The following is a 24799-nucleotide window of genomic DNA, read 5'->3' as shown; positions in this document are numbered from 1 at the left end:
TTGAGTACTGGACGGGAAATTACTATAGTTGCTGCTTCAAGTGCTCCCCATCACTAGCTACACGGGCTCCTTTTTTCTTTGGTGAGACGTTTTCAGGTAGCAGAGCGTGATTTTACCACAAACGCCTGGGATTAAACCGTGAAACCGTGAAAGACATGCACACACGCAAACGCAGGGGTGCTGTGCTTTTGGAAAGTTGAAAGAACAGCCCTAACACTTAGAATAACTTAGGAGTCACCATCTCCATATTTTTTCTTTTTAATTCCAACTCCAACTTAGAATAACTTGTGAACAGCAACGTTTAATTTGTTTCCTGAGAAGGCGCGGGAGAAAGAACGACGGCAGAAATGGATTCCTGCCATAAATCGGCAATAGTGAATCGCTAAAATAGTGAAAGTCCTGTGAGTACACTCTCATGTTTTTGGTATCTGTGGTGTGTCATGTGCAGGAAGTGTCTCTGCGTTTTCGTCACCTCCGAATTCGATGTCTAACTTCACTACATGGGCAAGTGGGCAGTTCACCCCTAGAATCTCGTTGGGAACTAACGTCAATCTGGCGCCACTCTCTTTAGGTCGTGGATGGGCGGATCATTATAAATCTGATCTATACCTGCTAAGATCTGCCTAGCCGAGTTCACCTTTTGCGAATCACCTGCTCCTTTGCCTAGGGCCTATTCCACACTTGTACTTTTGCGGTGCTGGAACTGTATTGCTAGTTATTCGCGAATGTGTATTAGATCCTGCTTTGCAAGCCCAGCTCGCTGATCTGCAGGCTGACGTCTTACGAAAATATACACTAATATCTCACGGCGACAGACGTTATTGCTTACACCACACTTGCACGGTTTTCGTACATTTTGAGTGCTGAAAAGTTGGAAAGAACACAACCGACAACAACGCTTGACACAAACACAACTGATACAAAGAAACAACTGAAACAGTTTTCCAGAAAAAGAACCAAATAGTGTAAACTGACACGTCTTTTATACGAAGTTATAGAGCCCAGGGCTTGCTTGCAATATGCAGTGAAAGTACAGAATGAAAATACCTTATAGAAGTTACGTTATAGAAGTGCTGTTTTGTCTCTGACAGCATTGAAGAAATACCTAAGTACCTGCATAAAAGACAAGCGCTGCATGGCTGCACTTAGAAGTATTTCACCTGCGTATATGCTGGCTTACTGAAATTTGTGTGAGGCATGGGTTTTTGTCAGCAACCACGTTGTCTGCCATGCGGCACGACACATCGTGGACATGCCCACTCTTGTACAATTTTTCTCCCTTTCGAATAATTCCTGATCGGAAATTGAACACGTCGTATCTAATATAAAAGTAACCCTACCGAACGTGATAGCTAATACGCAGCATCGTCTGCTACTGTCTCGCTGCTCCCAACACAATTGGAGCGTTTCTCCGCCAGGGGTATGAGCCGCAGTGCCCCTAGAGACACTACACTGCACACCGCCTATACTATGCTAAATTACCCATGCGGGCTCGATCATCGCTTATCCACGCTTTGGTGCTGTGGGAGCGCAGCCGGGATAGAATGCAAAGCAAAACATCTCGTGGCGGAGTTACCAGCATGAACACACGTGGTCCTAGCGTTATGCACAAACGAAGCTAACGCAAACACACAGCAATACGAACCTTCTTCAGAAATTCAGTTCAGAAACGTAAACACGCGAATGCGGCAGCAGCGTGGTACTCGTATGCGCCCGACCAACAACCCTTGCAGCGTAATGTGTCCCCGAAGCGAAAAGAAACGCAACATAACGCACGCACAGGAGCTTGCTGTCCGAGCTCCCTTTTGTTCCCAATATCTTTAGCGGGAAAACAATAGTGGGACGCGACCACTATTTATCTTATCCGTGGGACCGAGTAGTGCGACGTCGCTGTCTAGCCAGACGAATGCAAGAATACGTAGTTATTTTTTTCCCTTCCGCGCGTTTATTTAAGAACCCGAGCCGTGCGGAACGCCGCCACCTGGCGAATATCCCACATACCGCACGCCTATGGAGCTGCTTCCAGCCTGGCAATCAAAATATTGACCCTCCTTCATTCACCGCAGCTCTGCGGCGAGCTGCCCTAGGGTTACGTGAAGGCTCGTCGATGTACTTTTGGATTATTACCTCCTGGGTGCGCACACACACATAGAAAAAGCGTCTTAGTTGTTAAGCCTTTGCTCATTTCTCTTTCTGTTGCTATGGCCACTGCATTCGGCCGCATAACTATGAATGAAAGCTTCGTTGTTCTGAGCCGAAAGTAAATACGTTAACGGTGCGTGGTCGCGTAAGGCACGTTGTCAGTGCTGGAGGGGGATATGTTTAATGGTGAAAAAAAGAGAGAGAAAGAGAGAGAGAGAGAGAAAAGAAAACAACGGGGAAGGTTAGTTATAATAGAGCAGGGGTGCCGAACTCATTCGTGTCTGAAAGCCACATACCACGGCATTGGGGTGGCCTGTTTACGATATAGATGACGCAGCACAGAACTTAAAATGACGTGAAAGTATACATTTGGGTTACTTAGCGTTGCTCAATCACAGGGTCAGCAATCCTTTTTATTTGATGTGTCATGAGGAAACATGGCACCTATTTGTACTAATGCGTCAACATCGTCTGAAAGTGATTGAACAATTACAACCTTAACGACTGCATTGAGGTGTTCGTTTGTTAGTTGTGAGCGCAACTTTGTCTTGTTCAGGTTCATCACAGAAAAGGTCTGCTCGGAGACGTATGTTGACACAGTTGTCTCGAGTAAAGCCACGAAGTATTATTATTATTATTAGACGTATGTTGTGCCGAACATGGACATGCTTGTCCGCGCGACAACATACGTATCTTGAGATACTTACGTCCAACACAAGAATAAATGAAGCCGCACCAACTTTTGCGAAGTTGTCCTCATCGGTGCGTCGCTCTGCAGGTCAATCAGTTCCATATGTTGGTCATCAGGAGCTTTGACAACAACTGCTGAAAATGGCGTGTCAAAAAGCTTAGCTTCAAGTGTCCTGCACTCGAAGGATCTGTGCTCGAATTCTCTCGGCGGATCACCATGCCTGCGACTGAGCCGGTCCACTTCTGGTGACATTGAAGGCACCAATATTACAAATCGGTCATGGGTTTGCTCCGAAATTTTCGTAGGGTACTAGTAATATGAATCAAGTAAAAATCAGACGTAGTGGCAGGCTTAGGGAGTCATCTGCGAAGACGACGAGGGCAACACAGAGACAGACAGGGGACATGGAACCTTTTATCATATGACTAAAGTTGGAAAGTTCGAATGGCTTTCCCTGAAGTCCCTGGCTTTCATTGTGTTAGTTTTGTCGGCTTCGCAGTTGTGATGTCCGAACCGGCCCCGCTCGTATCGTGGTGTTTGAGGGAAATTTAATACAACGTGGTATTAACATGCAAGTATGAATGGGACTATGTACAGTTCAGGATATGTAACCCTCCGCCCGAAGTACGACAACAAAACATTCAGCCAAATATTTACAGCAAACCTCTCAACTACAAAGAGCACAAGCCAGTACAAATCAGACTACATACAGTTCAGGACATACAACCTCTCAGCCAGAGACATGCAACAGCAAAAGTGTCAGCCAAGTATTTACAACAAAAAAGGGGGTACACTACGTACAACAGCAAGACACCAACCCAAGTATGTGCAACAAACCCGCAACAGAAAGGTACAGTACGTACAGCGAAATAACGATTTTACAAAATACATCTTGAAGTACAATGTGTACAGTTAGGGAGGAGCGCCTGCCACGATGACACGTCCATCAACGACACGAATTGAGGGATGCGAATACTACAGCCTCTCGAAGGTGACCTGTCCCAACGCGACCAAGTCCCGCTGCATGATGTCGACGAGGTTAACGCCCAACCGTCGCAGCAAGAAGAACAACGGCGTGCTGCGTCATCGGTGTGCCACAGCCTGACAGCGTGCCGTCCACAGTATATCCGCACCTCAGGCTGTGACAAGAACACTGAGTCTGTGACCTGACCCCCCGGCTATCGAAGGTCATGGGGCAAGGGATGTTGGTGTGCCGCCGAATAAGTCTAAAAATCTTTGCGGTGTGGCACCCATAGAGTACATGGCTGTTAGTTTATACGTTACCACAGTATGGGCAACTGTCCTGGAACACAATGTTCCAAGCGGAGAGGTTGTCACGCGTTGTCTGAATCCCTCGTGCGAAGGACTATAAGGTATCGTACAGAGGTCCAGGGCGCCATGGACGCATTACTGAGGACCATAATATGGTCCTTGGCCGACGCACAGGTCTGCTCGCACCCGTTTGAAGTTAGTGTCGGATCGCTGCTTCAGCAAGTCCGCTAGGAGACGACGTCACACGACGACGGGAAGAATTTGGGACAGTTTTCGATCATACGAGTACATCGGATATTACAAGCCAGTGGCAACATAGTAGAATAACTGGTGCAAAGAACGACGACAAGTGTAAGAACAGGTAGACACAAGCACCAGCAGACTCTCAACTGGAATTTCACTCCAAGAGCAAACAAAAATACACAAGATGGGGGCGGATCCCAGATTTTAAAGAACATAAACATGGCAAATTCAAACACGTGCTAGTCAGCTAGAGATACCGTATAAACAGAACACAGAAGAGAGGTGGCGAGTGTTATCAGGGATCTGCCATTGTAGCAGTTATTCTGTCTATGCACTCGTACCAACTACCCCACACTCTTAAAAATGAACTTCACCTCATAGCACGCTCCTAGCCAACCATTATCTCGAATGATATCGTTATCTGCCCTGATTTGTTGAAAACGGGGGGCGTACGCCATTTCTGTGACACTTATGCTGTTCATAATTGTCACAGAAAAGGCGTACGCCCCGTGATTTGAACAAATCAGGCCAGATAACGATATCATTCGAGATAATGGTTGGCTAGGAGCGTGCTATGCGGTGAAGTTCATTTTTAAGAGTGCAATGCAGCCATTTGATCCAGTGGCAACAGTTTTCTATCACTAAGTAATGCAAGATAATCTGCACGAGTACAGAGGCCCATTGATAACGCCACGATCGTTCATGAAGCTTGTGCCGATTTTTTTTTCTATTTGTTGAAAGTGAACATATTTGACACAGGTGTGTCTGGTTGGGGAATCATAGGCAGGCACATAACCACCAATGGAAAAACCACGAAACGGGTTTCCCGATGTTTCGGAGCCAACCTGGCTCCTTCTTCAGGGGTGAATCAATAGTTAACTTTTCTATTTGTTGCACGCGGGCCACATGACAACCCCAGGCGGACGACATGCGGCCCGTGGGCCGCAACTTCGGCATCACTGTAATAGAGGCTTGCTGTTCCCTAAACCAAAGACATACAAGTAACAAGAAAAAAAACGCTGAAACACAGAAAGCTATAGAGAAATACAGAATAAGACAGCCCCTTCACTAGTAGCTGCTCAGGTAGTCATGAGGGAGGCAAACAGTGGGATCTGTATTCGTCTATTGCTTGTCGTTCATAACATAAAATTACACGTTTACTTACGTCAGCCTGTATCGTGGGAAGGTGCTCCACAGGAACCATTGATGCTCCACCACATGGTGTGCTCATTTGTTATTTCACGTGCATGACGAAATTAATCTCTCTCAGCCGCATAGCACACCGAGACATAATTTAAGACACGGTGCACATTGTTCGACAGCAGCGAAGAAGAGACGATCCATGTACAAGATTTCGTGCGTAGCAGTCTATGTCCCTGAATCCAGGTTCTCTTAAAAGAAAACCCGCTTAAAAGTGCCTCTAGTACATGCTTTTTTGGTTGAAACTCCTTTTTCTTTTCTGTTTTGTCTCCAGGTTAAGCGCCAGGCGGTCCGCCCGGTTCAGCCACGGCCAGGATTTAGGATAGTCAAGGCTCGAGTGCGGCCTTCGTCTACCACGCCGCCTCCTGAAGACTACTACTACTACGAAGAAGAGCAAACACCCGCCCCACCACCGCCGAGGTTCCGCGGTCGAGGGAAGCCGCGCCTTGGAGGCCAACAGAGGCAGCCGGCGACACCCATACCACCGCCACCGTCGTACGAGGAAGAACTTGCTCACTATGGATACACTTTCGGTAATGGGCCTTCGGATGACTATTGGATTTTGTTAAATGATTTTTACGGAGCAAAAGCAGCTGTACTTCTGCCATCCGTTCCTTTGCGACAGGCTTGGATAGAGATGCGAAGCCCCGAAAAAACAAACCCGGAAATTTGGGGAAGTTTTTTCGGTTCTTTCTTCGTCTCCGGAAAAATTGCCAAAAATTTCCAGGCGACAAAATTCAAAAATGTTAATTTTCGTGCCTACGATGGTGTTCCAACCCGCCAACAGTGCCTTGGGTGCCTCTAATCCGCCAACAACCACCAACTTAGAGCTCCGTCTGGCTGCTCCAAGCGATCGCCGTCGCGTTCACATAATGTCGGAGTTCTGGTCGGAGTGGACGGGTTGTTCCAATTACCTTTCGCTGAGTAGAGAGCAGTCTGATGGGATGTTCTGCTCTGCATTTATGCCTAGAGGGTGAACACTACTAAAGCTCCTGGCTAGAAGCTGGGGTTTCTAGCTCATTGTATGCTGTGGCTTGGCCGGCAATGCTTGGACTCAGCAGTAACCCCGTTTGTTTCCATTTTTTCCAATTTGTCGAGAAAAAAAATGTTTTTTTTTCGAGCGATTCAAAATTTCCGGAAATTTTGCATCTCTAGGCTTGGAGACTCGCTGCGTTTTCTGCGCTATTAGACACCTTACGTTGCATGTGAACCCAGAGCAGCTCTTACTTCAAGTCCAGTGGTTGTAGCGAGCCATAGTGGGTCAGTCGGTAGCGTGTTCGCCAGTACTTATGTCAAGGTTGCGGGTTCGAACACTGTCGAGGACGCCACTATTTGGTAGCAGTTCAGTGGCTAGCACCTGAGACGCCGTCTTAAGCGGGTTCAGCGAATGACGTTAAATACGGTGTGCCAAGATCTCAGCGCATGCTGTGAGGTGGGCAAAATTGATCCACAGACCGACCACTGCGGCGTCGCTCAGGACCATAGATGTCTTGCGACGTAAAGCCACCTAATTATCATGTGGTTGTGCACTTGGGCAACGGTATGTATTGGTCCCCGATCATACTGTTTGCGCGTGATATCGCGACTCATCAAGTTCCCCTATTATTATTTTTCGTCAACATCAACTTCACATCAACTCATCAAGTTCGTCAACAATATAGTGAATGCGCATCGGTGCAACTACCTGCCTTTACTGATCATGTCAACTTTCGTGTTGCAGCTGGCTAGTGAAGAGCTCACACCGAGACCGAAAATTGTGATAGGTCATAAGCATGCACAAAATATTGTTTCTTAGCTGCTTAGGAAATTTCAATGTTTCGTTCACGGACATTTCAAGTGTGGATATTTATCGTCTAGGACCACCAAAGGTACTACCCTTAACTGCAACCAGCGATTAAGACTATACTGCGCTAATGGTTGTTATTTTGTTAAAATTAGCGCTATAGTAATGTACTGCCAAATAATAAAATATATGCTATGACTTCACACCAGAAGGTATAGAAGACGTGCCGGGGTGTAAACTTCAAAGCTTCTTCGTAATACCTCAGTTTCGGTGGAAGTTACCGCCTAGTTGTTCTAACGCCTTCACGTGCTTTGGTTACTATGCTCAGGGACAGGTTAACTCCTGCAGGTCAACTCCGCCCACAAAAATAAGATGTCTGATTGGCTTAGGCGAGCGCATGGCCCCTCCGATCACAACGTAGTGCACCCGCTTGTATGAACATGTGCATACAGTCCTACATGATGCCGTGGCTTGTCTGTACCATTTCTTCTAACAGTGTATCTTCCGAAAATCCCAATGTGTTTTCTGCGCCACCTAACTACGCGTTGTTGACTGACGTCGAATGGGCTAAATTGTGACATATCGATAGATAATTGTACAGGACATCGTATGCACAAGCTGAATTACCCAAACCTTAGAATAATTTGATTTGTCGGTGGGTTCACGAATCGACAGCGAGGCTGTCTCAAATGACGTATACTGGCCGAGGTTTGCACAAGGATGTAATGCACTACCCAAAAATGGGAAAATTGGGACAGCTCCATCACCTGGAATATAAAAGTATCAAATGATAAAGAAACATTATACCGCACCACAGCTGACGACAAATTCCTCTTGTGGTTGGAGGGGCCTTCCGCTGGACATATCTAAAGACACGAACGGAATAACTCTTCCGTTGACACTGGGCAATATAACCACTGTACACGCATGGCAGTCTATAGTGAGACACATATATTATTTTTAAAAATCGTTGCAACCGTTTTTCCAGCTTCGCCAAAACCAGTCAGCAAAGCTGCATCAACGACAACCACTACGACCACCACGACCACCACGACTCCCGCTCCAACAGATCCTCCGAGGACGCTTTCTCCAAACTACAGACAGAGAGCCGACGGTCGGATCATCGACTTCCGCGCTGATCCAAACTTTCCACGCGAACTGAAGGGGGCTGACCTGACTGACTATCCTTTCTACGAACACGTGCCTGAAAACATCGTCTTTGATTGCGACAAAGTGCACGACGGTTTCTACGCCAGTATACCACACAGATGTCAGGTAAGAAACACTGAATCCCATACGGACCAAGGCAGGGAATTTCGTGCTGAAAACATGTATTTCCAATCGCGGGTAGTCGTCTGACTACCACTTTGGAACAGGAAGGTGAGAACACAAAATGTTGGCTAAGATGGTTAAGTGCATTGGTTAAGATCGTCTCTGAATTCTATGATCGAAATTGAGCCTACAGGATTCGGAACTGCCTCTCGCGTCAAATTTCACTGCAGAAGATTCGAGGAATTTTTTGAATTTTCGCCATTTTGACGCCCTCACTTTAGGACACTAAAGGTTGATTCACACTGCTGCGTTTTCGGTTGCGCTTCCGGGTTACGTCAGCTGACAGCGAATCATTGCAACGGAACATGCTTCCGGATGGAACGAAGGTACACGTAAGACGCTATACACAACACTCTTAAAAATGAACTTCACCGCATAGCACGCTCTTAGCCAACCATCATCTCAAATGATATCGTTATCTACCCTGATTTGTTGAAAACGGGGGGCGTACGCCTTTTTGTGACACTTATGCTGTTCATAATTGTCACAAAAAAGGCGTACGCCTCCCGTTTTCAACAAATCAGGACAGATAACGATATCATTTGAGATGATGGTTGGCTAGGAGCGTGCCATGTGGTGAAGTTCATTTTTAAGAGTGAACCGTAAACGCAGTAATCTGAATCGGCCTTTAGCCCTCCGATTTGTTGATTTGTTGCTGTTCAACGTAAGAAACGGGAAGCTGCGTAATCTTCTTCAAGTACCGTATTTTCACGCGTATTAGCCGCGGCTTATGCGCGATTTTTTTTTCTCACGGGCGCCCTGCGGCTTATCCACCGGTGCGGCTTATCTGATGACTATTTTTTCCTGGTATTTTCCCCATACGCCGATTTTAACGAAAGGGCCGACAGTGTCTCTGGAACAGCACTGCCCTGCCGATGCACGAACAGTGCGTAACAGGGACGGGTCCACATTCGAGTAGATTGATCTTCCTGGTGCATTCCCCCAAGCAGCTTTAAGGAAAGTGGTGACAGTCATTCACGTCTTCTGGAAGATCATTGACCCATCAGTCCACGAAAAACACCCGACAAGGGCACAATCCGATCTTGGTAGAACTCCAGAACTGACCTCCTCTATGTACACTGTGCCGATCCCGGAGTATGGACCACAGGGTTTATGGCCTTCTCTATGGTCTCCTTTGTCGCACAAATCAGTCGTCTCGTATTGCCCGCGGCTTATCTGCGAGTGCGGCTTATCTGCAAAAACATTTTCAAAATGTATCTAAAAACGAGCCCTGCGGCTTATCTGCGGTGCGGCTAATACGCGTGAAAATACGGTATTTCTCTTCCCAACTCATTCCAATATACCCAATCATTCTATTCTCTCGAATGAATTCTGCTACACACCTTTGGCTCTACTTGTATTTTAGTTTAGCTTATTGATTCCGATTGTTTCTTCATAGACGGTCTGTCCCCTTTCTGACTTAGCAAGTTTAATCTTTATAACAGATTTCGCGGTAACCATCAAAGAAAGTATAGACGTGACCTCTAAGACCAGCAGGACAACCAAATCAAGACTTGGATTGCCCTATTACACTCACTGAAGTCAAATATGCAATCAGAGGAACGGTGAAAAGAGAACGTCACCCGGACCAGACGGCATCTCCTACTAGTGCATTGCAAACGTGGGTCGTAGAGCAACAGATATCTTCTTCCAAATGTTTAACACCACCTGGAACACTAACTAGGGAAGTGAAACATCGTCCCCCATCCTCAAGTCACTAGAGCCCGAAGGATTGGATTGGAAAAGAAAGAAAGAAGGACTCAGAGAGCAATATAGGAGCTGCTTAGTAAATAGTATGGAATGCATCATTCTTTGCCGACGCAAATGATACCAGTTGTAAGAAAATTTATCAAATGTCGTGACGCGCTAAGATTTCGTGACAGGCCTCTATAGAGGATGTTTCACCTAACCTGAAAAAAAAAAAAAAACAGTAAGAAAATAAATAAAATAAAATAAATCGTATTAAAAATATATTTGTCTGAGCATTATGGGGCCAACACTATTTATCTCGGGGAAGATTTTGCCATTACTTCTGAGCGCTTTTATCAATTTTAATTCGTGTGAAATTTTTTCCCAATTCATCTCCGAAATTTGCCAAGTCAACGTCACGTTTTTTTGACAGGAACAGAAAGCTCAGGTCGGATTTGCCCCACTGCATTGTAAAATACATTCGCTACTACTTTGGTAATGCATAGCGGAAAAATATACGCGAAAAACGTCGTTTCGAGACGGAAAAATTGTCGACGGAGCTCAATTCTCTGTCAAATTACATGCAAGATGCGACGGAAGAAGGGAGCTCTCCCGACCCTTCCTGTTTCCTTCCCGCTCTTCTTCCAGACAACTCTGCGTTGCAAACATGTTACCGTTACGGGGGGGGGGGGGGGCAATCCCCCCCCCCCCCCCAGACATCCGCCGAGGGGGCGCAAAAATGACGGCCGGAAGGCTAGGAGTTCATAGTGTTTGGCGTCCCACAAACCGATGACTGTGGGTCATAAAATGGACGCTGTTCTAAACCAACGTGCGTATGAAGTAAAAATGCCATGTTGTACGCCTTCCATTAATTCCGTTGTGCCGTGTTTCGTTTCGGGGCGTCATGTGCTTAGGAACGCACGGCCAAAGAGATTGTGTGTTTTCTTTTTTTGTTAATTCCGTGTTAGCGCCGCGAAGGAACTGTGGCTATGAGCGGCGTACAGACGTGGACAGATGGAGAGAGGACAGCAGGAAGGAGTGGGGGACAGGCGGTCTTGGGCCGACTTCAGGGGGAACTGTGCCGACATTCGTCTGGAAAGTCTTCGGAAAACCCAGGGAAAACCTCAGACAGCACAGCCGGTGACAGGATTCGAACTCGTGTCACCTCCCAGTCTCGGCGTGGAAAGCGATCTTCCTAACCGCTATGCCGCGGGAGCTGTTGGATTGTGTGGTACAAGCGAGGGGGGGGGGGGGGGAGAGCAAATCTCGGAGTGTGCCCCAAGGACCAAAAAGTAGACGCCGGCCCTGCCTAGGGCAACGGTGGATCCCAAAGGAGAGTTCTCAGCCTCTTTCTTTTCAACGTTTTTATGACTCAGGTTATTAAGATGTTCCTCTCTGCAGCACCCTGCACGATGTACAGACGCTGACGACATCTGCTTCTGGGCAAGCGGTACACAAGCAATCCACCAGAAAAACAGATTCCAGCACAGTCGTACGTCGATTGGCACTATTCCTGGAAGAGAGAGAGAGAGAGATGGATGTATCCCTCATGAAAACAGTTCGCTTACCTTTCACAGCTAAATGACTGGAAAAGGGCGCGTTCTCAAGCACTATACCTGCTAAGCACGTAACAAAGTGCAGATTCCTTGAAATTTAACTTGGAGCGATGAAGTTGAAGGTGTATGTATTCGTGCAAAACCTATATCCTTATTGTCATCTGCGTGCCAAAAGGAAGCAGAGAACTACCACAGCTCTTCGCATCCTCTGCCTTTCTCTTATCAGAAAAAAAAAAAAAACTGTCATGGTGTCACACTGTTATGCATGGTTTCCTGCCCTTCAAAGAGAAAGAGCACCAGTCCATCATGGCTCAAGGTCAGTGCTCCATCATTGGGCTGCCAAGCCTGACAAGAAGAAATCTGGTACTCGCAGAAGCTAGGGAACGTCCAATAAATGTTCTTCGCGACGATGGGTTTCAGCCATGCATCACCAGTGGGATCACCAGACACCGTTCCCACCTTCCAGTACACAAGCTCCGAAATCGAAACCATTCATCATTGCACGCCTGCTTTCAAAACCTGGCCCAGAATTTCCCCAGGCATTGGAAGAAGCTTAGATTTCTACCGCCAATTTGGCTCCTTGGCCGCTTCATACTGTCACACTAACCCTTGATGTCCCTTCATTAAAAAGAAAATGGACAGCCGCTCTCAAGATGTCAGCCGTCTCTCACCCTCTTGACAATTATACTCCGAAGCCGAGAAAATTGATGCCACAGTGTGGTCACTGTGCTGCATTCCCCGAAGGCTACCGGCTCTCGCACAGGGCCTCCCCAACAAATGCGAATGGCTACGTGCCATCTGCAAGACATTCAACTACATTAGCTCACATGGATACCGAAAGCAGCCAGTCAACTTCTGAAATTTCCGGACATCAACAACTTCCTAGTCTACAGACTATACGTTACCGATCTAAAATAGTAGACAGTGTAATATCCGTGATGCTCCAATGTTACTTCTCATTGTGCTATCCCAGGAAATGAAATGGCGGACACCATTAGAAGAGTGGCTCAGCACAAGGCAACCGCCTCTCCCATGCCTTCACGCAGCAAGATGTGGAACGTTTTCTCACTCTAGCCACTAAAGTGAAGTCTAAGAATCTATGGAAATCCTATTTGCGCCCAACAGGCCATTTAGCTTTCATAGGCCTAGTCATAGCGGCCTATTTACGTACTCTTTACTTCCGATTGCGAGCAACGTGCGGATTTCATGCTGATTCACCTTCATATCTGCAGGGTCGTAAGGTGTTCATGCGCTCAGGCAGCGGTGACAGTCAGTTGCATGTACAGGAAACGGGGGTGCCTCAAGGTGGTGCTCTCAGCTCTTTGCTCTTCAATGTTGTACTCTCGTTCCTGCCACAGTTGCTACGGTCAGTCTTATTGCGGATGATATCTGTTTTTCGTCTTCGTGAAAGCAATGGCCCGCACTGTAGTCTCGGCTGCAGGATTGGTGATGAGGTTTGTCACAGAGCGGGGTATGGACGTCTCTCCGGTAAAGACACGCGGAAATGGCTGCCCAGGCACCTGCTGGAGGTAAATGGACGTGCTGTGTCACGAGTTACATATCACCGGTTCCTTGGGGTCATTGTCAATCGTTCGCTCTCGAGGAGACCTGAAGTCTTAAGCCTTAAGACCAAGTTGCATGCGCGTACCAGCATCTTGCGCTTTTTGGCGGGTTGTCGGTGGGGCTCATCCTGTACATCATTGCATACCCTCCATACTGCTTTGGTACGATCTCCCCCATCACGTTTCATCTCCCAGTTGCACCGTCGTCAGTGATGAGAGGATAACGCGCCTTTTAGATAAAGACTCCGGGCTCAGAATCGCACCATTCCAATCCAACTACTATGAAGCTTCGTTTGCTGATTAACGTGTATCCGCGTCTCCTGACTGGTAATTAATAATTTCAATGTCATAAATAGCTTAGGCCAAGGTAGCAGGCCTGGTTGACTGCTATATGCTTGGAGCTGAACCAGAACTAAACCATTATCGTCGAACCTAAACCCGAACCGAACCGATAAACGTTTCGCTTCGACTCTCTGGTTGCAGGAATGCTTGTGCCCTGGTATCCCAATGTCAGCCAGCGGGCGTTCTCCGCCGTGGTGAAATTTACCCGAGACATTGATGCAGACAACAAGTGTTGAAACTACGGGTGGTTGTGGGTTTTGTTGATCAAGTGTTTGTATGCTTTATGACAACTCTGTGTTTGCAAACGCTTTTTCTGGGAATCACCACCACCACCAATAATAATCATCATCCCTTCATCGTCGTCATTGGGAATTCACCTCTCCAACTACCTGTAGAGGAGCTCGCGTCGTCTTCGAGATGGCGGAGAAAAGAATGATTGCCGATGAATAAGTCAACCTGCTTCATGCCTTCTTCCACGATGCACGCTGCAAAAATTGCACACATAATATAACTTGTGTGTCGTTTCCCGCTGTATTCGTTGTTTTCGTTCACGCCGCTCCTGTGATAGTACCTTTTCCTCGTTCCCTTCTCGACATCGAATATTCTTCTCCGCAGTAGTTTTGCACTGCGGAATTTAGCAGTGCTCTTGCTGTTTGAGTTCTGTAAGCCGGGACACTCCATCGCACACGAAGGGAAATTGCGGCAGTTTCGGGTCAGCGCGAAACATACCGGTATCATTCATTGAGTGCTTCTGATGGGGCCTTCTTGTTTACGTGATGGAATGGATTGCGATGGGGAAAGAAGGACGCGGGAACCTAAATACATCAACGTGTGTTGTAAACGGGTTAATGCATTTCTCCCGATTTAACCTCGTGAGAAAAGAGCTCCTTATCCGCGCCTTTCATTATGCAACGAGATTTACACTTACGCTTATGCAACGAGCAAATAAACTTTAAGCGCGCTATTTCATGTCGGTAGTGTAATGGTTCCACTTCGAGGCCTTTGATCGTAATCATGACGGAGGACGTTTTATGGAAATCACCTGTGCTACACATGGGGCTGATCGCCCTTGAATTACAGACGGCGCACTCCAAACTAAGATACATGGGTTATTCACTATCCTCTAAGCATCTACGCTGCTAAAGTCGGTATACATCGGTATTTTAGGACGCAGAAAACACAGCCTTCTTGTAGCTTCATTCAGCATACCATCAATACGCATGCTCCATTTTAGGTTGGCGGTAATTGCCACTTATGCTACATTTGAGGTTTAGCGCTAAGGTGTAAAGGTTTCCCTATCGATTTATGTCTATTTGCCACCTTAGTGTCAGTTATATGTGAAGCTTGCGCAGAGAAGTATTGTGCTCACATTGCCCTCTTAAAGGGATATGATCATGCAGCAAGCTTCTTTGGGAAATGGCAACGTTCAATTGCCTATAGTTATAAATATAAGTACGCATGTTATTCTGTAAAAAAATGACATTGTTATCAAAGAAACAAAATTTCAATTATTCGTACCATACTTTCAAAGCAAAGGTGTGCTGGCAACAACAGTCATCGGTGACGCTCTAAAGAATCCCCGATGATTGGTTGTTTTCTTGGAGGACATTTGAATCGAGGTTGTAGTAGTATGAACACTTGGAGAGAGCTGAGCGCGTGTAAATACTTGGCGGCGTGAGTGACAGACAAAATGACAGCGGTATGTGACGTTTTTGCGTATGTGGATCACACGACATTTATCACTGACGACACTATCAAAGACTGAGTATTACTGACGTACAAATGTTTTCTTCGGAAGTGAGAAGAAAATATAGCCAAGTCAACCTTAGAGAAGACTGCAACTCAGCTGCGGGCAGGCAACAAATAATCATCCCCACTGTTGTTTGCCAGGAGGATCACACCAGTGGGCATCAAATAATGATTCCCACTGGTGTTTGCCAGGAGGATCACGCCATTCCCAGCTGATTCACCTTGTCCACAGTGTTCGTCTTCACATCGTTTTCACAGTGGACAGGATGACCGGAGAAAATTGCAAACTCACCCATGCGCAGGCGGCATTCTTGACTGCAGAGTTATGACAACGTTTCAGAAGTTATTCCTTCAAGAACTGGGATTTTATCAGATCGCGAATCTTATGTTATATATTGTCGGAATGCCAAGCCGAAATTAGGGTGTATCAGCTTCTTCGGCCTAGCCTTCCCCACGCTATGCATTAGAAACGTCCAGGACATGTTTCAGTTTATTCACTTGACAAACCCATATCTTGAGTTCAGACTACTAAATTGGATGAACGAACTGCGCAAAGCGGTAAATTATTGTTTTGACCAAATTCGATGTTGATGTTGGCGAAAAACATAATAGGGACCAAATTCGAAATCTCAGATGCCACATACGAACAACTACATTTGAGGGCAGAAGACTTCCGCGCAAGCGTACGACATAGACAGCGACTCTCACACATCAAGCGACACATCCTATCCTATCGCGGAGGACATTTCCGATGTACCGGTTCTTCACAGCAAAAAAAAAAAAGAAAAAAAAAGGAGAAAACGAAAAGAAAAGTGCTCATAAACGAAGGCATGAGAAGCGAAACCGTAAAAATACTACATACACACAGAAAAAAAAAGAAAAAGGAAAAACGACATCAAAAACAATTCTTTTCAAAGGGAAAGCTAAGGTGGTGCTGTTTAGGAGTACCTTCATAACTTGTCTCCTCTTGATAAGGGGTGGATTTCGACGGTTTTGTGCCGAATGATTTTTCTTTCTAGTAATCGTCTTCCGCAGTACTAGATCTTCTTGTGCAGGGTTTCTAGGCTGCCTTTTAAGGCGAACTTGTGCATTTGTAGCTGTAACCTTTGTATCGGTGGCTATCCATAAAAAATTAAAGATAGATGTTTCGGCTTACCTGCGGCCTTCCACACTGCAGTCTCGCTCTTTGCAGTTCAAACAATTTAATGCAAAAAAAATGTCTGTTGTAAATTTTCATTTTTCCCGCGGGAGATATCTGCATGGAACACAGTCCTTCAGAATGTGGTTGATTCTCCAACGGTGGAATTATTCATCTTCCAGTGATCTTGTCTCACATGTCCGAGGACATAAGACATAATCAGATGTAACTATGTACACTTTTTGTTTTAAATTCTGTTTTCCTTTTCTGTCTTCTTGTCACCCTGTACTACAACTCCGACTCGGGCCTGTAAATGCCAGTAGTATGTATATATATATATATATATATACGCTACAAAATTTAGGTTCGAACGACCAGGAAGTTGAATATAGATAGGGGAGAAAAGACACCAGAGACTGAAGTAGGGAGTAGGGGAAGTTATTTATTAAGTTGGCATTTAAACTAAGGGTCTGGGGAAGTCTACGTTTCGGCGGAAGCTCCGCCTTCTTCGGGACTGAGAGGAAAATCTCTGTACAAGGTCTTTTAAAAGGTTACAAAAGTGTCGTCACAGTTGGTACAATTCCAATTGTACCAACTGTGACGACACCCCTGCAACCTTCCAAAAGACCCTGCACAGAGATTCTCCTCTCAGTCCCGAAGAAGGCGGAGGTCTACGTCTACGTCTACGTCTACGAGGTCTACGGAAGACGAGGTCTACTGGGGAAGTCTACGTTTCGGCGGAGGCTCCGCCTTCTTCGGGACTGAGAGGAGAATCTCTGTGCAGGGTCTTTTGGAAGGTTGCAGGGGTGTCGTCACAGTTGGTACAATTGGAATTGTACCAACTGTGACGACACTTTTGTAACCTTTTAAAAGACCTTGTACAGAGATTTTCCTCTCAGTCCCGAAGAAGGCGGAGCTTCCGCCGAAACGTAGACTTCCCCAGACCCTTAGTTTAAATGCCAACTTAATAAATAACTTCCCCTACTCCCTACTTCAGTCTCTGGTGTCTTTTCTCCCCTATCTCTCTCTCTCTCTCTCTCTATATATATATATATATATATATTTGAACATACGAGGGGTGTTCAAGTCAAACCGGGACTTTTCATTTTTCGCAAAAGTGAAATGAACTTACAGGCGAGAAATTAGTTGTATTTTTCAACGTAATCTCCAGCTGCACTAATGCACTTGTCCCAGCGTTTCACGAGGGCTTGGATGCCAGCAGCGTAGAAAGCCTTGCCGGCGCGTAGCACCCATGATCGGACCGCATTCTTGACCTCGTCGTCGCAGCTGAAGTGACGGCCCCTAAGGAACGCCTTCAGTGACCCAAAGAGATGAAAATCGCTGGGGGCGAGGTCTGGACTGTAAGGGGGACGTTGCTGCAACTCCCAGCCAGTTCCTGTAAGGTGCGTGTCGTGAGATGCGCGGTATGCGGGCGTGCATTGTCCTGTAGGAGGAGGACTCCTTGGTGATGAGGCCCGGCCGCTTTTGCTTCAGCGCCTTATGCACATCCCTGAGAAACTGGCAGTAATATGCACTATTGATGGTGGTACCACTGACCAGAAAATCAGCATGGACAACGCCAGCCTTGTCCCAGAAAACCGTGGCCATGACCTTACCCGCAGACAGGGTGCTTCGGAACTTCTTCGGAGCTTGCGAGCCCGGATGCTTCCACTGTTTTGATGCGCGTTTAGACTCAGGAGTGGAATGGTGCACCCACGTTTCATCGCACTTGATGATCCGATCAAGGAACGGCTGTCCTTCATTGTCGAAACGGTACCTTAGCTATTGGGAGATTTCCAGTCTTCTCTGCCGGTCAAACACGGAGAGCTGCCTCGGGACCCAACGGGCACTAACTTTCCGAAACTGGAGGTGTTCATGAATGATAGTGTTCAACGTTCCCACAGAAAGGTCCGTCCTTCGATCCAGTTCGAGACATAGTATCCGTTGGTCCTTGAGGATCAGGCGCTCCACAAGTTGGATGATCTCAGGAACTCTGACACTGAGCTCTGAGCCGCCCCGGCCGGGATCGTCCTGTACTGATGTACGGCCGTCTCGGAACCGTTTTCCCCACTCAAACGCTTTGCTGCGGCTAAGTGTATCGTGGCCATACTGAGCCTCAAGTCTTCTGTGAATTTCAGATGACTTTACGCCTTCATTCACGAGAAACTTCATGACAATTCGCTGTTCGATGTGCGCGCTCACCTCGTTGTTGGCCATCTTGTCCAGCACGTGTCGTCTGTTTTGCACAAACTTTGGACCACCACGTGGTGAACGCTGAGGCCTGTCGCGTGTGAAAATGATGAGAAAGATGAGAAAGAAAGAAGTAGCGCGAGCCATTTGTACACTCAGGAGACAGAAAGTCCCGGTTTGACATGAACACCCGTCGTAAGTAGATAAAATAATGTGCTTTCCTCTACCCTCTCTGATAGGCAGACCGCCTATATTGAAATGCAACGATACAATACAACATAACACAGTACTCGATCCGTCAAAACGTGGAGTTGTGCTAGTTCGTAGGATATCATAAGAACGATTGCACTTATGAACATCGTTCTTACGACATCGGACGTTCTTATCACAACATTGTTTTATAAACACTTTATTGCCACTGTGATGATGTCTTGTCTGTGTATTTCAGTCATTTTCTGTCATTGTTGTTCCAATACAGGATATACGTACATACAGATACATATACAATGCAGGATATTTATAAAAATGCTATAAGAGCAGCATACATGCCGTTTTCCCAGGTGAATTCTACGACCAGACGGACATCCTCTCGAAGAAAGTGCGCAACTATAAGATGACTGATTACCTAAAATTCATTAATTAACTTTTTAATTAGAGGATTTCGGGCAAAACCGAGATGGCAGATTGAGAGACTATCCTAGTCACAAGCCATTTCACGTTTAACAAATCCCGAAACACGCACGTGTGTTAAAATATCCATCCCCGAATTTTGATATGCAAATGAGCCGAAACCAAAACCGCGGCGTTCGGGAACACGGGAAGTACAGCGCTCGTAACACATCAGAGGGCCACGTGCTTTGGTGCAATGGAAATGATTGAGTAGGTGCCACTCAGGTAAACCGCTTCCCGTCCTAGATAAGCCGAGGGTGATGCGCTCTTCAAGCGCGCTTTTTCGTTTTCGGCTCATTTGCATATCAAAATTCGAGGGGGTGGATATTTTAAGGCACGCGCGTGTTTCAGGATTTGTAAAACGTGGAATGGCGTTCAATAAGAATAGTCTCTCAATCTGCTATCTCGCTTTTGCCCGAAATTCATTAATTAAAAAGTTAATTAATGAATTTCAGGTAATTAGTCATCTGGTAGTTACATACTCTCTTCTAGTGGATGTCCGCCTGGCCCTGGCCTGGCCGTAGAACTCAACTGCGAGAACATCTATGCTGCTCTCATAGCCTTTTTATAAAAATTCTCTAAGGTCTAAAAATAAACACCCTGCATACATAATTTTTTTGATTGCGTGTTAGCGCCGCGAAGCAACTGTGGCTATGAGCGGCGTACAGACGTGGACAGATGGAGAGAGGACAGCAGGAAGGAGTGGGGGACAGGGGGGTATATACATACTGCGTAACCTGTATACATACACCAACAATGCATGGGAGAAATCGTGGCTATCGTGACTGCCTTACGCTATTTATCACTCGTACCAGTGTCGTGACCTTTGTTATTTTTCTCTTTTAACAGCTCTTCCACTACTGCTTTGGAGGCTTTCGATACGACTTCCTCTGCCCCAACTACACCCTGTATGACCAGACGACATTCACTTGCCGATTCATCAACACAGTTGAATGCGAAAAATCCGAACTGCATTACAATCGCAACGAAGCACTCTACAAGGATACCACTACGGAAGCCCTTCCAAAAGCGACGACCACGCCAGCTCCGCGCAGGAAGTCCATAGTGCGCAAGAAGCCCACACCATTGACCACAACTTCTACTGCACCACCGGACGAGTATGAGTACGAGTACGAAGACGATGAACCCACGACCAGCACTACGACTACGACGACAACGACAGAGCGGCCAAAACGCAGGAGACTAAGGCCCAGGCTCAGGCAACGGCCGGGCCAGCCGGGCACCCCTGAACCCACCTCCAAGAAGTAAACCCCATTTTGTGATTGTTTTCATCTGCTAGGACTCAAGAACTATACCTTGTCCTGTTCCCATGAGAGATTTTTTCGCGGGTTGGGGATCCCGACCTTCATTTCGGCGCGCGTTGTGCATAATTCGAATTCGTCACCTGCTTGAAGCTTTATTCCGATTCGCAAGGCAGCTATATGTTATGGTTTCACATACTATAGCACACCGTGTATGCAACTGCTCTGTAATTCCTGCTTTGAGTGATAGGCATCTACTCCAACAAGGAGGCGGATGCAGGACCGAAGTTTGCCTGGGGACACACATTTCTTAAGTAGGGCTTGCGACAGAAAATAGAATGTAAGAAGTAAACGTATCGAAAAAGCCTGTGAATTTTATGGTTCGTTTTTGGTTTGGTGTAGCGCATGTGTATGCATGGGGGATGGGTATGTCGCATCCTGGTCCCTCTCCGTATACCCGCCCCGCTTGAATTCTGACCCATTGTGCTATTGATCGCCTAAGTTCAGCAACGCAAAACTTACTTTAGTATATAAAAGAAAATTACAGTTAGATTTAAGCAGTGAAAGCCGTAGCGAAGTTACCTGCACGTGTATATGGTAATATGACCAATGGTCCATGAGATGATTGGCTTCAGGATACAGAATGGTAGCAAACATAGGGAATTGAAAACTGCCTTAATTAGTGAGAGAAGAGGAACGAAGTACAAAAATAAACTTCACTCTGGCTTCGAGGCTGCGTTGTCTACGATAATAGCAGTAGATGTTTCGTTAATGATGCGTTCAGTAGCAGGACTTCAATCCACCCAGTTGTCTATTTCGGCGCCGGCGCCTCTGCGTGGAACGTAATCTGTACATGAACAAGAGATAAACTGGTAGAACTCAATTGGTAGAGCCCTGGACCGGCAATCCAGAAGATGTGGGTTCGATCCCTACAGCTGGCTAACCTTTTCAGTGACTTTCATCTTTCATCTGTACATGAAAGTTCTGACGAATAATAAAGCAAAAATTAATTGAAAGGTCGAAACGCCAAGAAAAAGAAGAGGGGGGTTTGTCCGCTTATAATTCAGCTGTGGGGCTCGTCGCGGAACATGAGAGTGAACGTGCTAGTTAAATACAGTGATCATTCACAATCGTATTCGAAATGTTCTCAAAGTGCGCAGCCAACAACAGAGTAAGCTTCTTGGTGACGCTGGACAAGTATTTTTTTATGAGGAAATGAAGTTCAGGGTGAAGACCCTCCTGTACTAACTGGCTTAAAAATAACACCTTTTGAAACGTTAACCATAGGAGACCAAATGCAAGGTCAGGAAACAGGAAGAATTATGTAAGACAAAATGTAGAGAGCTGGACAGCAGTGTACAGCTCCACAGGTTAGGTCCAGCTCCACTATCGTGAGTTATGCCGCTGTCCCTGTTGCACCACCATTCCTTGTCCGACTTGCGAAGCCACCTGTGCCATGGAGATAGTGCCGGCATATCTTCGAGAGTCACATCCTCGCCATCGACTGGGTTTACTACAAGCCATAGCGACAGAAGGCAATGCTTCCTGATGCTTTGAGAACTGAAGAACGTCGAAATTTCTACACACGGTCGGTTCTGTTTAATTAGTAAAAAGGCACACCGGCATGCACAACAGTTAAAACAATTTAAAATGACGTTTCAGAAGCTATACAGATTCTATCATCAGAAAAGACGCGTCTGCTCGAAACTATATTTAAGGATCAAGGGGGCGTAGCATTCAGGAGGTGGCCCTGGGTGTTTGTTGAAAGTCGCTTCCGTTTTTTTTTATGCCAGGGTTTTAATTGTTTCCGTACGTCCCAGCGATTGTCCCTGGCTAATATAACCGGCTTATGGCTCAACGTGTGTCTTGTATTCCAACGCTCTCATTTCGTACTGTACGGACGCAGGAAGCCAGCGGAAGACACTCGACCACGGATACAGCTGCAATCAATGTCTACAAGTAAGCCTTGAAAAGAGGTGCCCGGAGAGCTGCAACGTCATGGTAGAGCGTCAAAGAATATATTACGGGTCTCCGAGGCCCCCTGTTAGTTCCAGTTAAGGGACGATGCTCGACGAGAATATATGCATCCAGCTTGTCCGTAAAGCTGTTTTGCCGCAAGTATGTGAAAGACTGCTGATAGAAGGCTCGACGCTTATGCTAAACAGAACTATTGCTGATAGCTAGTCATGTGTAACAGAACCGGTGATTTGGAACAGCGAATCTTGCAAGAGGAAGCGGCTGCTGTCGGAAGGTTGTTGGATAGTGCAGTCAGAGAGAGAGGGAGGGGGGGGGGGGAAGGAGCAATAGACGGTCTTGCACCGAAAGTCAAACCTAAAGGAAAGAAAGCGACTGTTTGTTAATGATGTCGTTCATCGCATCTTTGGTTTACCGGGCCGACAACAGAACATGTATGAAAAATGCTTTAAGTGCAGGAAAGTATGTAATTTCGGAGCCGTGTGTAGGGAACAACCAAACAGCATGGTGCATCACGTGAAGTGGTGACGGATGAGTCATGCAAGGACAGGAGCTCTTTGACTGCCCCATACTGCTTTACTTTGCTACTATACTTCCGGAGGTACAGAATCCGGAGAAAAGGCTATCTGCGTTGCAATGCATGCCGCTGAAAAGGATCAAGTGAAGGATTAGGTCAAGTTTCTGGTAGACACAGGGCCATCCGCCTCGATCATTTTGTGGGATTTGTATTCATGGAGCTCCATGACTATACTCAAGGAAGCAAATGCGAGTTCAGTGCGAGGTGCATCGTGCACATTGTCAGGTACAAGACATGCTGCGGACAAGTCCTATTCTACGTTGGCTCGCAAGGAACTACTGTTGGGACTTGGCGAAGTTGCAGTATTGGACTTGCGCATCGATGACGCTCGAATAAAATGTCTAGAGACATTGGTCAATATATCTCACAGCAACAGGATTGCCTCCTGACCAGATGATGAATGTCACTTTACTGTCTACACCAGGTCTGGGTCTGGCTAAAGGCAGTGTGAAAATAAGGTCCCCAGAACCCCCAAAACTTCGAAGGCTGCCAAAGCTGATAAAACTGCGTAGACACAGGCGAGCTGGTGTCTATGTGTTTTTGCCCCGCTCAGGTTTGCCGTTATGGAGTTCTGCCATTGTAGGTACGGGACGCCATCTGAATGGCGCTTTAGGGACAGTGGGATATTGGAGTTATTAAGTCCACCGAGTCCACCGATGCTGAACCATCAGTGTCACTATTCGTTGTAGGAAGAAAGAAGGATAGTCGCATTTCTGTATATACTTACGTGCATCGAATAATGCAGTGGCAGCGAGCTGCTACTCGCTGCCCAATATGAGAGAGTTGCTGAACAGACAAGTCCGGCCGAAGCCGCTTTCAAAACTAGGCTTGATGGCAGCGTATCATCAACTACCCTAGGCTGAACCGAGTCTTAATCTCGGTGCTTACGACGCACGACGAGCTGTTCCGGTACAAACGAGTGTGCTTCGGATTGGCATTTGCACCATCCTCGTTCTAGAACTTATGACAAGTGTGTTTAAAGGCTCCAGAGGAGTACCACACTCCCTAGATGATATTATGATGCGTGGGATAAATGAATAGCATGGAAGGGAGCTATGCAAAGTTCTGCGATACATTTCTGATGCAGGACTGTGATTACACAACAAAAGCATGCTCAGGGGTGATCGAACTCTCCCTTGTGCGTCTTACAGAGAGCGAAAGGAAAGTTGGACCAATAGAGGTTAATCTGAAAGCTATTCCAGAGGCTCCAGCGCCTACGTACATATCCCGACAAATGTTTACGGGACACCAGAGCGACTTATTTCTTGATCTCAGCGACACCCTAGCGGCGAACGGGAGTGGACATACTTACTGTGAAGTGCGTCGAGTACCCGGTCACATGTTTGTAAGTCTATCTGCTCCTGACTGCAGCAACCGTGTCGCTCAGATGACTATATACACCACTCCAGTATTCCGTAAACTTTTGTC

At 46.5% G+C, this 24799-nt stretch overlaps 1 protein-coding gene across 1 annotated transcript in view; it reads left to right on the top strand.

Annotated features, from left to right (window-relative positions):
* Window positions 1-21187, top strand: part of LOC135383711 (uncharacterized) — an 89218-nt gene extending 68031 nt beyond the window's left edge. Inside the window, exons 3-5 of the mRNA XM_064613061.1 lie at window positions 5823-6081; window positions 8320-8606; window positions 20408-21187. Coding sequence (XP_064469131.1) covers window positions 5823-6081; window positions 8320-8606; window positions 20408-20827 — 966 coding nt within the window. The 3' untranslated portion in view covers window positions 20828-21187. The remainder of the gene's footprint in view (window positions 1-5822; window positions 6082-8319; window positions 8607-20407) is intronic.
* The last annotated feature ends 3612 nt before the right edge of the window (window positions 21188-24799 follow it).

The sequence above is a fragment of the Ornithodoros turicata genome, chromosome 2 (genome assembly GCF_037126465.1).
Source record: "Ornithodoros turicata isolate Travis chromosome 2, ASM3712646v1, whole genome shotgun sequence".
Lineage (NCBI taxonomy): Eukaryota > Metazoa > Arthropoda > Arachnida > Ixodida > Argasidae > Ornithodoros > Ornithodoros turicata.
This window is presented reverse-complemented; position numbering and strand designations above follow the sequence as displayed.